This window comes from Bombina bombina, chromosome 2 (assembly GCF_027579735.1).
Source record: "Bombina bombina isolate aBomBom1 chromosome 2, aBomBom1.pri, whole genome shotgun sequence".
NCBI lineage: Eukaryota > Metazoa > Chordata > Amphibia > Anura > Bombinatoridae > Bombina > Bombina bombina.
In genome coordinates, this window is record NC_069500.1 from 697006492 (window position 1) to 697020043 (window position 13552).

At 36.8% G+C, this 13552-nt stretch overlaps 1 protein-coding gene across 1 annotated transcript in view; it reads left to right on the forward strand.

Annotated features, from left to right (window-relative positions):
- GRIN3A (glutamate ionotropic receptor NMDA type subunit 3A) overlaps positions 1 to 13552 on the forward strand; it is a 754984-nt gene that overhangs the window by 717040 nt on the left and 24392 nt on the right. Inside the window, exon 8 of the mRNA XM_053702674.1 lies at positions 7083 to 7156. Coding sequence (XP_053558649.1) covers positions 7083 to 7156 — 74 coding nt within the window. The remainder of the gene's footprint in view (positions 1 to 7082; positions 7157 to 13552) is intronic.

A 13552-nucleotide genomic window follows, 5' to 3' on the forward strand; every position in this document is an offset into this window, starting at 1 on the left:
GCTTCAAAGATACTACTAACAACGCAAATGCATGCCAAATATAAAAATATCCCACAACGTTAGGGGATTACACTCTGATGTTAAAAGATGAAAAGATTAAAAGATGAAAAGCACTGACAGACTACAAATCTTAAAATGCACACATAGTGCTATTGCAAGAAACCAACTTCACTAAGGCTTGCACACCCAAGTACTGGGATATAAAATTACCAATTAAATATCATGCAACCAGTAGTCATAAACACTGTGGGGTTTCCATTCTACTTCATACCTCACTTAACTTCAAAGAAGAAGAAGTTATAGCAGATAAAGATGGTAAATACCTAATAAGAGGCCTAATACACAACACTCCAGGCCTAATAGCGAACATATATGCTCCAAAAAAGACAAGCCCCATTCCTCCTAAAAATTAGCCTTACGGTGAGCCATTGGAGGAAATATAGAATGATTGTAGGGGGAGATTTCAATTTGACATTAGATGACACTATTGATAGAACAGGAGGAACTAAACAACAGGGACAAAGATGAAATCAAACCCACACACTACTAAAAGACTTAATTACAGACCATAATCAAAATGACAGGTGGAGAACCCTAAACCAAGGGGAAAAATATGACACTTATCACTCCTTAGTACACGATTCCTTTTCCAGAATTGACTATGTCCTACTAAGTCAATTATTAATACCTCTTATAATAAAAGCTTATATTTAAACTTTCCTAGGTCAGACCATTCAATGGTAGCAGTTAATATAGAAGGTGTTGTTAATCCTAAACGTACATGATCATGGACTTTGAACCCTAGTGTGTTTAAAGATACCCTGTTAACTCAGAAATTTAAAACTGAAATTACAGCTTAACGAGGGATCCACCACTAGCCCCATATATACATGGGGAGCATTAAAAGCCTATATAAGAGGAATATTAATAACGGAATCAAATAAGCAAATCAGACACAAGAATCATAGAATAGAGACACTCCGATTGGATATTTCCAACCTAAAACAACAAGCAATAACTTAACCCCGACGCAACGTTACCAAACAATTGAAACAAAAAAGGGAAAAATTAAATAAACTATTAACAGAGGACATACACAGATCTATAAAATTACTAAATACCCAATACTTTGTTCAGACTAATAAATTGGACAGGATGTTGGCAAATAAGTTAAAAGACATTACGAGAACCACATCAGTACCTCCACTACTTAAACCCACAGGAAAGCCAACTAACGACCCATTAGAAATTGCAAACATTTTTGCCAATTTTTATCAAAAACTATACAATCTCCCTATGGAACAAATTACAACAATTAAAAAGGAAGACCTCCTTAAGTTTCTTAAAGATAGCTCACTACCTGTGATCTCCCCATCAGAAGCAGAACAATTAAGTGCCTCTATTACACCACAGGAAATTATATTAGCTATAAAAGATCTTAAAATAAATAAAGCCCCAGGACCGGATGGTTACTCAGGAATCTTTTATAAAACTTTTTCCGAAGTATTAGTCCCACAACTGTTAAAATATTTAACACTTTCATGCAAGGTAATACAATTCCATAAGAAATGCTGCTGGCTAGGATATCGGTTATCCCTAAACCAGGGAAGAGTAAACAATTCTGCCAAAATTACAGGCCCATATCCCTAATAAACCAAGATATCAAGCTGTTCATTAAAATACTGGCGAACAGATTGAACAATCCCTTAATTTAACTTATAAATTCAGACCAAGTACGATTAGTAAAATCCTGAGAGGCCCCAGATAACGTAGGAAAATAATAGAGCTACTCAATTTTGCTTCTGTCAATAAAATGCCTTCTCTCTTCCTGTCATTGTATGCAGAGAAGGCATTTGACAGAGCACACTCTTCTTTTTGTAATATTTTCAATTGACATGTTATAAAATGTTAAAAAAATTCAATAAAATATTACCTTAAAAAAAACATGGAACTCTTTCTACTAATATCTATTATGAGTAATCTACCTCTCCTTGAAGCTCAGAGCTCTCATTCTGTGACCCTTACCCTGCCTTTATTGATTTTAAATAAAGTATTTTATGAATTTGCTTTATCATCTTTAAAATCTATTTTTGTCATTCATTTCATTGTATAGAAACACAAATATATTTTTTTATTTATTAAGGATTGTGTTATTTTATATACAACTTTATGTTGGAATCTAATTTGGAATTGTCTAGTGCTGGATAGGATTGTTTGTACTGTGAGTGAATTACTCACAGGGCACTTCTTTTCTTTTCCTATTCATACTACTATAATCCCTGTGCACCGCCTTTCTGCAATAAACTGTTTGCCAGGTAGAGAGGTGTTGACATAAGCATTATGTAATTCTATGGTGCTTTTACTATATATACTGTATGTATGTATGTATGTATATATATATATATATATATATATATATATAAACATACACAGTCATGGCCAAAAGTATTGGCCCACCTACATTTATGTCAGATAATGCACCACTTCGCCCAGAAAATTGTTGCTATTACAAATGTTTAAGCATTCTCATGTTTATTTCTTTTGTTTGTATTGGTATGACACAATAAAGTGAAGGGGAAAAAAAGCCAAATCTGACACATTCCACGCAAAACTCAAAAAATGGACTGGAAAAAATTATTGGCACCCTCAATTTAATATTTGGTAGCACACCCCTTGGATAAAATAACTGAAATCAATTGCTTCCTGTAACCGCCAATGAGTTTCTTACACCTCTCTAATGGAATTTTGGATCACTCTTCTTTCGTCAACTGCTCCAGGTCTCTCAGATTGGAAGTGTTCCTTTTCACAACTGCTGTTTTGAGATCTCTCCACATGTGCTCTATGGGATTGAGATATGGGTTTAGATTTCTCATATGTCGAGCGGACATGATTCACTGTAACATTTTACAAGCATTTCTTGTGAAATGCTTGTGCAATGCCCCCCCCTGCACATTCACGGCCAATCGGCCCCTAGCGGGGGGTGTCAATCATCCTGATCGTATCGGATTGGGATGATTGCAGTCTGCCACCTAAAAGGTGGCGGAGAAGTTAAGGAGCAGCGGTCTTAGTACCGCTGCTTCTTAACTTGGGTTTCATGTGGACCTGAAACCTCGGGCATAGAAAGCAGCATCCACTGATTAATAAATCAACCCCCTGGACTCATTGCTGGCCAGTTCGGTACTCTTAAACCATTTCTGGGTGCTTTTTGACGTGTGCTTTGGGTCATTGTCCTGCTGTAAGACCCATGACCTCTGATGGAGACCCAACTTTCTGACACTGGGCCTTATATTGCGTCACAAAATTATTTAGTAGTCTTCAGATTTCATAATGCCATGCACACAGTCACGATATCCAGTGCCTGAAGCAGAAAAACAATCCCAAAACATCAGTGAACCTCCACCATGTTTGACTGTAGGGACTGTATTCTTTTATTTAAAAGCCTCATTTATTTTTCTGAAAACTGTAGAATGATGGGCTTTACCAAAAAATTTTGTTTTTGTCTGTCCACAGCACATTCTCTCAAAATGATTTTGGCTTCCTAAGGATAAGTTTTGGCAAACTCCAATCTGGCTTTTTATGTTTCTGTTTCAGCATTGGGGTCCTCCTGGGTCTCCTACCATAGCCTCCCTTTTCATTCAGATGGTGCAGTATAGTGTGAGCTGTCACATTTGTACCCAGTGCCTGAAGGTCAGCTTGAATTTGTCTGGAAGTTGATTGAGGTTCTTTATCCACCATTCAAACAATCATTCGTTGAAATATTTGAACAATTTTTCTCTTTCGTCCACATCCAGGGAGATTAGCTAAAGTGGGCTGTAAACTTCTTGACAATGTTGCGCACAGTGGATACAGGAGCATTAAGATCTTGGGAGATGGACTTGTAACCTTGAGATTGTCCATGCTTTTCCACAATTTTTGTTCTCAAATCCTCAGACAATTTTTTTGCTGCTCTTTCTCTTCTCCATGCTCAGGGTGGCACACAGACACACAACAGAAAGGTTGAGTCAATTTTTCATAATTTTAACTGGTTGCCGGTGTGATTTCTATAATGTCAGCACCTGTTAGTTGATACAGGTGAGTTTAATTACAAATTGCAGGAGCATCACAAACTTGGAATGCAATTATTTCTTACACGTTTGAGAAGGTGCCAATCATTTTGTCCAGTCCACTTTTGGAGTTTTGCGTGGAATGTGTCAGATTTGGCTTTTTTTCCTCCACTTTTTGGGTCATACCAATACAAACAAAAGAAATAAACATGATAATGCCTAAACATTTGCAATTGCAACAATTTTCTGTGGAAGTGCTGCATTATCTGATAAAAATGCAGGGGTGCCAATATGTTTGGCCATGACACTGTGTGTATATATATATATATATATATACCCGTACGTAAAAGGTAGATCTGCCTGCCCATTCATCAACCAGCATGATGTCCAGAGGAAAGGAAAGTATTTACAAGTAGCACAGAAATACAGTATGAAGGCAAGAAAAGGGGTTAACCCCCTAAGGGAACTACAATATTGTTAGCACATAATACTGAAGTACCTAGAAGAGAATATGAAAAATTGGACATATGAAGAAATAAATGTCATTCAAGATGTAAAAGAATTACAGTTTAAAGGTTAAAGTTATATAATAATTTTGGAAATGTCAATGGCTAAATATCCTCCTGATTGTCTGAGAGCCTTCTGCAGATAAGGACTAGAGCTCAAGTGAGCACTAAAGCCAATAATGGTAAATTTAAAGAGAATGTTCCCAATAGTGTCCAAAACTGTACATAGTGTTAAATGGTGTATAGTAATATGTTCCCAGGGTATGTGAAGCATGTGTAAATGATTATAATAGCCTGTGTGCTATGAAGTTGGATGGTTCTTACCCATCAGCACCTTCACCTACAGTGCTCACCTTATATGCAGAATACTGATTCCAGTAGACAGGCCCATCCAAGGCAGTACAAGCACAATGCTAAAGATCTGTAAGGTTATAACAAGGCATTCACAGGCATGTCCACATTTTCTGTAAGGGCCCAATTTTCTGCAAGGCTAGTATCATCTCTACATGAAGAAGATTTTCACTGCCTGGCTGAACCCCTGTCTACCCCTCTGCCCAGTTTTTAGGTTTTCATAAGAGAAAATGGGTCTAAAATCGGATAGAAAGCCCCTGTCAAACAACACGAATATCAGCAATGTTTTAGTTGTCACTGTCTAATAATACAGCACTTTTAGACAGACACACACTTCCTCTTAGATTTGAAAATCAAAATGAACAGATTTAAAATAAAATAATATAATAATATGTTTCTAACATGTTTAAATAGTGTTCTTTCATATGCAAAATAGACATTTGTAGTGTTTAATGTCCCTTTAAATTAAGGACATGAAATGACATTCTTAAAGTACCATTATCTACCAATGATGTGTGCAGTTTCAATCATAAAAGGCTTTAAGCACTAGAGGATTTGTAGCTGGGCCCTTTCTTTCATTTTCACTTACTATGTTACTTTTTTTAATTTTGATATCTAGGGGTCATAATCTACTGTCTTTGTTTTCATACCTTATGTAAAAATATAAAAAGTATTTAAACCTCTTTGTGGAGGGTTAAATCCAGGTTATCACAGTAGATGCAAAGATTTTACATTCATCTCAGTTGCACATGGGTATCCCTATATTTACCTAAGTTTGAAAAAAGAGCTGCTAAACTCCCAAATATAGTTATAAGTTATAATATTTCAGAATATGGGGCCAATTTATCAAATGGCGGGCGAACCTGTTTCGCTGTAGCAAATCATGTTCACCCGACATCTCTAAATTTATCATTGCACACACATTTCTTGTGAAATGCTTGTGCAATCTCGTCCTTGTACATTTGCGGCCAATCGGTCGCTAGCAGGGGGTGTCAATCATCCCGATTGGATCAGGATGATTGCAGGTGGCAGACAAGTTAAGGAGCAGACGGAAACCTCGGGCGTAGAAAGCAGCATTCGCTGCTTGATAAATCTACCCATAAATGTCAATGGCTGAAGCACAATCTTTGTATTCTCCTCTTCTTTCGGACCCCTTCTTCCAGAATAGTTCATATACTTCATTGAGAATGATAAACTTTCAACACTAAGAACATATTCAGACCTACTGACATTATAGGACCATTGTTATTATTATTACTGTCATTATTTGGAATAATTGAATATTTACCATTCTTTTTAAGTTAATAGATCAATATTTCTTTTTAAATTGCAACTTTAGTTTAATTTTCTCTAAATATTATGCAATGGACTTGTAGCCATTTTCTTATACTATTGTCAATAATTAAGATGGTATTTTACAGCTTAAATATTGAGCCTCATTCATCAATAATAACATGTTGTGAGTTGTCTTGACCATCAAGTTAGTGGCATTCCTAAACTCATGCAAGACTTGCCTTTCAGCTCTTATTAATTTATCTGAAATAAGTTTGTAAAGCCAACCTTATCACTATATTCATCTGCTGCTTTTACAAAATATTGGACTGTTGGAACAGGAGATAAGTAGAGGATATATTGAGAACTTTGATCTAAAATTAATCTTAATCTGAAATTGTCCATTTTGCTGATTTGACTTTTACTTGACATCTTCCCCAAGCAAAGATTTCAATAAATCATCACTATTTGTCACATCCAAGTAACATTAAAATGGATATGGTTGAATCAATATGTTATGTGTGATCAGCAGGAATTGTTTCCCTCTCTGCTTAAATCCATATTGACTGCACTATTTTATACATCAGTTGCTATAGCAAAATATTTTATTTACAATACATAGCAGTATCCTTGCTCTTGTTTGTTTATCTTTGATGCTCAATATGTGTTTGTCTAAAACATTCATTGTGCCAGTTTGTATAGAAATATCTGTTTACCGCTGGTAATTTAACTACCATTGTCATTAAAACAATCTGTTTCCTGGTGCATTATTTCTTATACTACATAAAGCATTGCTCTTTAAATCAGCCTTAGGTAAAATTCTATTTTTTAAGAATACAAATGCTATTCAGTGTGGATGTTAAACAGCTATGATAGATCTGTTAATTTTTCCCCCTATTCATTTATCCAGCGTTTGCACAGAGCACTGAACACATCATTCAACGAGGAGCAATTTCAGCAGAAATTAAAGCGTTTTGAAAGAAGGTAATAAATATATTTCTATGTATTTGTACTATGATAGATACTAATCATGTTACTGTATAATAAGATGATACATAGTTTAATGCCAGTTTAAGAGATTTTTAAGAATAAACATAAATATTGAATTTTTCTAGGGAGGGTTGAAATACAAGACAAAATAATGCAACTTTATGAAGCCCAATCCAAAAATGTATATTCCATTAACAGGTTTTCTGTTTTTTTTTTACATTAATATTATTATGAATCCATTTATAAAACAACAGTATACTGAGTTGTTATGAGAAAAAAAATACAAGTGCTTAAGCTTATAATAAGGTTTATTTATGCACACGTTGAAATAGATAAAGCTCCTGTTGCGAGAACTTAAAAGGGTTAGGGGTAATTTGATTAAGGGTTAAAAAGCCTATACAGAGCCTATAAAAATGTATTTATGTATTTATAAAGGGCTAGATTACAAGTGGAGCGCTAAATATCGAGCAATATTAGCGCTCCACTAAGTAATACCAGTGCATGCTAATGTGCACTGGTATTACAAGTAAAGCTCAATGTGAACACAAGCTCACAAGAGCGCGCTTCCATAGCCTCCAATGGAAGCCTCGTTCTGATCCCATCAGACACAGGATCAGTACCTAAGTGCAGTGAAGGGGTAAGTAGCACAGCAATTACAGCATTTTTAAATATATATGTATATGCTTATATACATATATATTTATGTGTTAATATATGTACACACAGTTCTCATACACCATGTAAAAGCACTTTTCAGTGTCGTCTTTTTTTTTTGGGACACTTTTAGAAATGTAATCAGAGATCTTGTCTCTGGTTAATATTCTGAGCGCTAATTGTGGCAGCAATGTCCAGTCACTTGTAATGGCTGATTATTCATCATGTGCTTTAACCAATGGGAGATGGTCAATCTCCCTGATTATGTTTTAATACAAATACAAAATTTGGTTTAGCATACCTTACAACAAGTTTATATACACCTCTTTGGGAGTGCTGCTAATATGACCTAGTGAATACACAAACAAAAAGTAATTGGCGCACAAATGTATTTGTATTAAAACATAATAAGGGAGACTGACCATCTCCCATTGGTTTAAGCACCCCACCCAAGCTCAGGTGTGCTCATGACAGTGTAATGGAGTTGTGAATATTAAGCTAGGGAGTCTCATTCTATTATGAAGAGTAAAAGCAGGAATGATTCAGCCCTCTGTGGCAAAAGGACTATAGTACAGTATATATTGGGGCACCTTGTAAGTTGGTGACTGTCTAAGCAAAATATGTCCATATTGTGTGACTAAGATCCCAATTTTATTTAAATAGAATAGTTGTCTCTTGATGCTTTTTGCAGGCAATTTTTTTGCAGCAGTTCAAAAAAATATATTGTGCTTTTGAAAATGGATGTGCGCCAATATCTTTTTGTTTGTTGTTTGTGCACTCCCAAAGATGTATATATAAACTTTTTGTAAGGTATGCTAAACCAAATTTTGGATTTTTTTTGTATATATATATATATATATATATATATATATATATATATATATATATACAAAAGTGAGTACACCTCTCACATTTTTGTAAATATTTTATTATATCTTTTCATGTGACAACACTGAAGAAATGACACTCAAAAAATTCAACACACAGCCATTAATGTCTAAACCATTGGCAACAAAAGTGAGTACAACCCTAAGTGGAAATGTCCAAATTGGGCCCAATTAGCCATTTTCTCTCCCCGGTGTCATGTGACTCATTAGTGTTACAAGGTTTTAGGTGTGAATGGGGAGCAGGTGTGTTAAATTTGGTGTTATCGCTCTCACACTCTCTCATACTGGTCACTGGAAGTTCAACATGGCACCTCATGGCAAATAACTCTCTGAGGATCTGAAAAAAAGAATTGTTGCACTACATAAAGATGGCCTAGGCTATAAGAAGATTGCCAAGACCCTGAAACTGAGCTGCAGCACAGTGGGCAAGACCATACGGCGGTTTCATAGAAAAAGTTCCACTAAGAACAGGCCTCGCCATGGTCGACCTAAGAAGTTGAGTGCAGATGCTCAGCATCATATCTAGAGGTTGTCTTTGGGAAATATATGTATGAGTGCTGCAGTATTGCTGCAGAGGTTGAAGGGGTGGGGGGTCAGCCTGTCAGTGCTCAGACCATACGCCGTACACTGCATCAAATTGGTCTGCATGGCTGTCATCCCAGAAGGAAGCCTCTTCTAAAGATGATGCACAAGAAAGCCCGCAAACAGTTTGCTGAAGACAAGCTGACTAAGGACATGGATTACTGGAACCATGACCTGTGGTCCAATGAGACCAAGATAAACTTATTTGGTTCAGATGTTGTCAAGCGTGTGTGGCGGCAACCAGGTGAGGAGTACAAAGACAAGTGTGTCTTGCCTACAGTCAAGCAGGGTGGTGGGAGTGTCATGGTCTGGGCCTGCATGAGTGCTGCTGGCACTGGAGATTTACTGTTCATTGAGGGAACCATGAATGCCAACATGTACTGTGACATACTGAAGCAGAGAATGATCCCCTACCTTCGAAGACTGGGCCACAGGGCAGTATTACAACATGATAACGACCCCAAACACACCTCCAAGATGACCACTGCCTTGCTAAAAAAGCTGAGGGTAAAGGTGATGGACTGACGAACCCTATTGAGTATCTGTGGGGCATCCTCAAATGGAAGGTGGGGGAGTGCAATGTCTCTAACATCCACCAGCTCTGTGATGTTGTCATGGAAGAGTGGAAGAGGACTCCAGTGGCAACCTATTAAGCTCTGGTGAAATCCATGCCCAAGAGGGTTAAGGCAGTGCTGGAACATAATGGTGGTCACACAAGATATTGATACTTTGGGCCCAATTTGGACATTTCCACTTAGGGGTGTACTCACTTTTGTTGCCAACGGTTTAGACATTAATGGCTGTGTGTTGAGTTATTTTGAGGGGACAGCAAATTTACACTGTTATACAGGCTGTACACTCACTACTTTACATTGTAGCAGTGTCATTTCTTCAGTGTTGTCACATGAAAAGATATAATAAAATATTTACAAATATGTGAGAGGTGTACTCACTTTTGTGAGATACTGTATGTGTGTTTATTATTCTCTGTTGTCATATTGGTAAATATTAAATTCCAGAAAACATAAGTCAAAGGATTACTTGCTACAAAAAGGTGGAGAAACACTGTGATAGAAAGAGAGAGAAATCCTTTAAAAGAAGAGGGAAAATACCTTTTTGATTCCTGATTTTTCACAGTAGTGTCGGTCTCAGGTAGAAATGATTACATGTGAAAAAAAAACCTCTGTGGTGTAGTATTTAATTAGTATAGATTTATGTTAAATGAGTATGAATCTCAATATTTTTCTTTCATGATTCAGATAATGAGATTTTTAACTTTGTAATTTACTTCTATTAATACTTTTTCTTTGTTCTCTTGTTATCTTTTGATGAAAAGCAGGGTCGCATGCTTAGGAGCACTATATGGCAGCAGTTTTGCACTATATCCTGCCATGTGGTGCTCCAGATGCCTACCTATTGATTTGCGAATCGTGTTTCGCGATTTAGATTTTAACGCAGTCGGGTTAGGGCACATGAAAGCTTAGTAATCTTAAGGTGCGTTATTGAAATATAACATATAAAATATATAAAAAAAATATATTATTAAAAAAATATTACACATACTGTAAAATATATAAATATAGTCTATAGATTACAGGTGGCCCTCATTTTACGACGGTTTAATTTACACCGTTTCAGAATAACAACTTTTTTTCAAGTCATGTGACTGCTATTAAAAAGCATTGAGAAGCAGTGCATTTATTAAAATATCTAGTAGGTGCAGCTGTCCACTTGTGTTGCAGCAAAGCCAAGCAAGCTGAAATTAATCAGTTTAACCAGACCTGAGCTATCGAGCAGATTTCAAAGGAACAAGATCTTCCTGTCTATAAATCAGTCCATATTGGAATGCATAGAAAGAACTGTTTGCAGAAAAATGCAAGTGAAGTCTGTGTTGTGTAATTATTGTATTAGGTTTATAATGCTGTTTAGCAAATGTTTTTTTTCCATTTAACTTAGATTAATTATATATTATGTGGTGTGTGATTATTTTATTAGGTTTATAATGCTGTTTAGCATTTAAAGTCTTCATTTTAAAGCTTTAAAAATAATGTATTAGGTGTCACTTATGACAATTTTGAGAGGGGCCTGGAACCGATCTCCCTCACTTCTCATTGACTTACATTATAAACTGGGTTTCAATTTACAATAGTTTCGATTTACAACCATTCCTTCTGGAAACTAACCCTGGCGTAAACTGAGGGCTACCTGTATTTAGAATATTTTACAGTATGTATAATAATTTTTAATAATTTGTATTAATTTTGTATATTTATATGTAATATTTCAATAACGCACCTTAAAATGACTACGTTTTTATGTGCACTAGCCCAACCATGATAAAACTCTTCACATAGAAAATAATATACTTTTCATTATTAAATACATATTTCTATATATATCTGTTAACTGTTAATTTAAAATACATATCTAAACCTATATATCTATAGGAATAGGTGAGAAAAACACCTAGAAAGGTGGCGCACTATAAACAGATGGCTAGTTATATAAAAAAATTAACAAGGGCCAATGTGATATACATAAACACAAAATATTGTAAATAATATAAATAATATTGTAATACTTGTTAAAATATAACAATAAAAGTCCATATGTTTGCAATCAATTATAGGCTGTGAGAAAGAAAATCCAAGTTGGAATCCAATTTCAAAGATGTGTGAGGCAGCTCCACTTGGGGAGAACGATGTCAGTTCACCTTGATGATCTAAATCAAAGAGAAAAGGGGCGCCTCATAGTGAAATCCATATGTGATATGGTCAAAAGAGAGAATTAAATAAAACTCTCAATTTGTGATGGCACTTGTGCAGTGCAAACAGGCAGGCTGACACTCACAGTAGTCAGCTAACTTGATACTTCTCCCGTATCAGGACGGAACTTGTATCTGGTCAGTGGTGGATCCAGGGGGGGGCAACGGGGCAATTGCCCCCCCGAGAATATACTGAGAGAGGGCTTCCCTACCAGGGGCGGACTGAAAAGTCGGGCAAATCGGCCCTGGTCCGAGGGCCCGGCTTCTTAAAGGGGCCCCATGCATCATACTGATGCTGCATTTTTTTTCTATAAGTTTTTTTAATTAAATATATATTTATTTATTTTTGCCTTGAATATTTTTTAATTTTTTTTTGCGGAGGGGGTGGGGGGGGTCCCCGGTGCGGTGGTGAAGGAGACGTGACTCATCACTCGTGACTGTGAATCAATGAAGCCAGGAAGTGGAACTAGGACTGGGTAACGTCACGTGAAGAAAAGACACTGGACTGGAGTGTGGAGCCGGGTGTAGTAAGCGACAGCCTGCTCTGCAATATGTGGACCGACCGACTGGTGTAACAAACAATCCGGAATCCAGTCCACATATCATGGTCACATAACCTGCCCTGGCTGCTCAGCTCCGCCCCACACGCGTGTGCACAAAATTTTAATGTGCATTAGAGGCTTAGGCGGCAGCTGCAGCAGACAGACGATGGCCACTCGTGATTAGGAGCCGATCTGCTGAGGAGCAAAGGACTGAGTCAGGCAGGTGGGCCTAGTAGGCGACAATGACGTTGACCTGTTGACGAGTCAGTCGCGAGTCTAAGGTAAGTGGCAGCACTGGCAGACAGTCCAGACTGGCAGACACACAGGATTGCAATATCTGTTACTGACTCAGACTGTTACATTTTGGAGAATCTAGTTAGTACTATGGAGAAGAACGAAGAAGGCTTAGGCAGCGGGTCCTGTTTGCATCAGAGCAGGCAGACTGTGACACAAACACAATACATGCAAGCAAGCATTAATGATTCATTAATGCTTGCATGTATTGTGTTTGTGCTTTGTGTCACAGACTAAGTATAAAATATGTGTTTATGCTGGTGGAACATAACATTATGTAAAAGGAGGTGTTTGTCCTGCAGCTGCAGGTAACCAGCAGATAGAGACACTGTTGGAGTTTTTAATATATGAGAGTCTATGGATACCCGTGCCAGCCTGCGTCCTCTGCAATAAAATGAAGCAGTAGTATTTATCAATCTTGGGGATTCCCAACCTTCCCTCTCTAAAATGATGGTGCAAAGTGACCCAGTTAATCCTAGGGCATATGAGTTACTATATAAATGTGTTTAAACGAGACTGCAGGCGCTGACTATAAGTATTGTGGAGTGTTATCAGTACTGTCTTAAAGGATATAGTCTGTCCCTTCCTTAGAAGAGTTTTATAGTTAAGATTATATAGTTTAGAAGGATCTGAAGTGCTTTACCTAGGTACTTAACTGATGTTGACT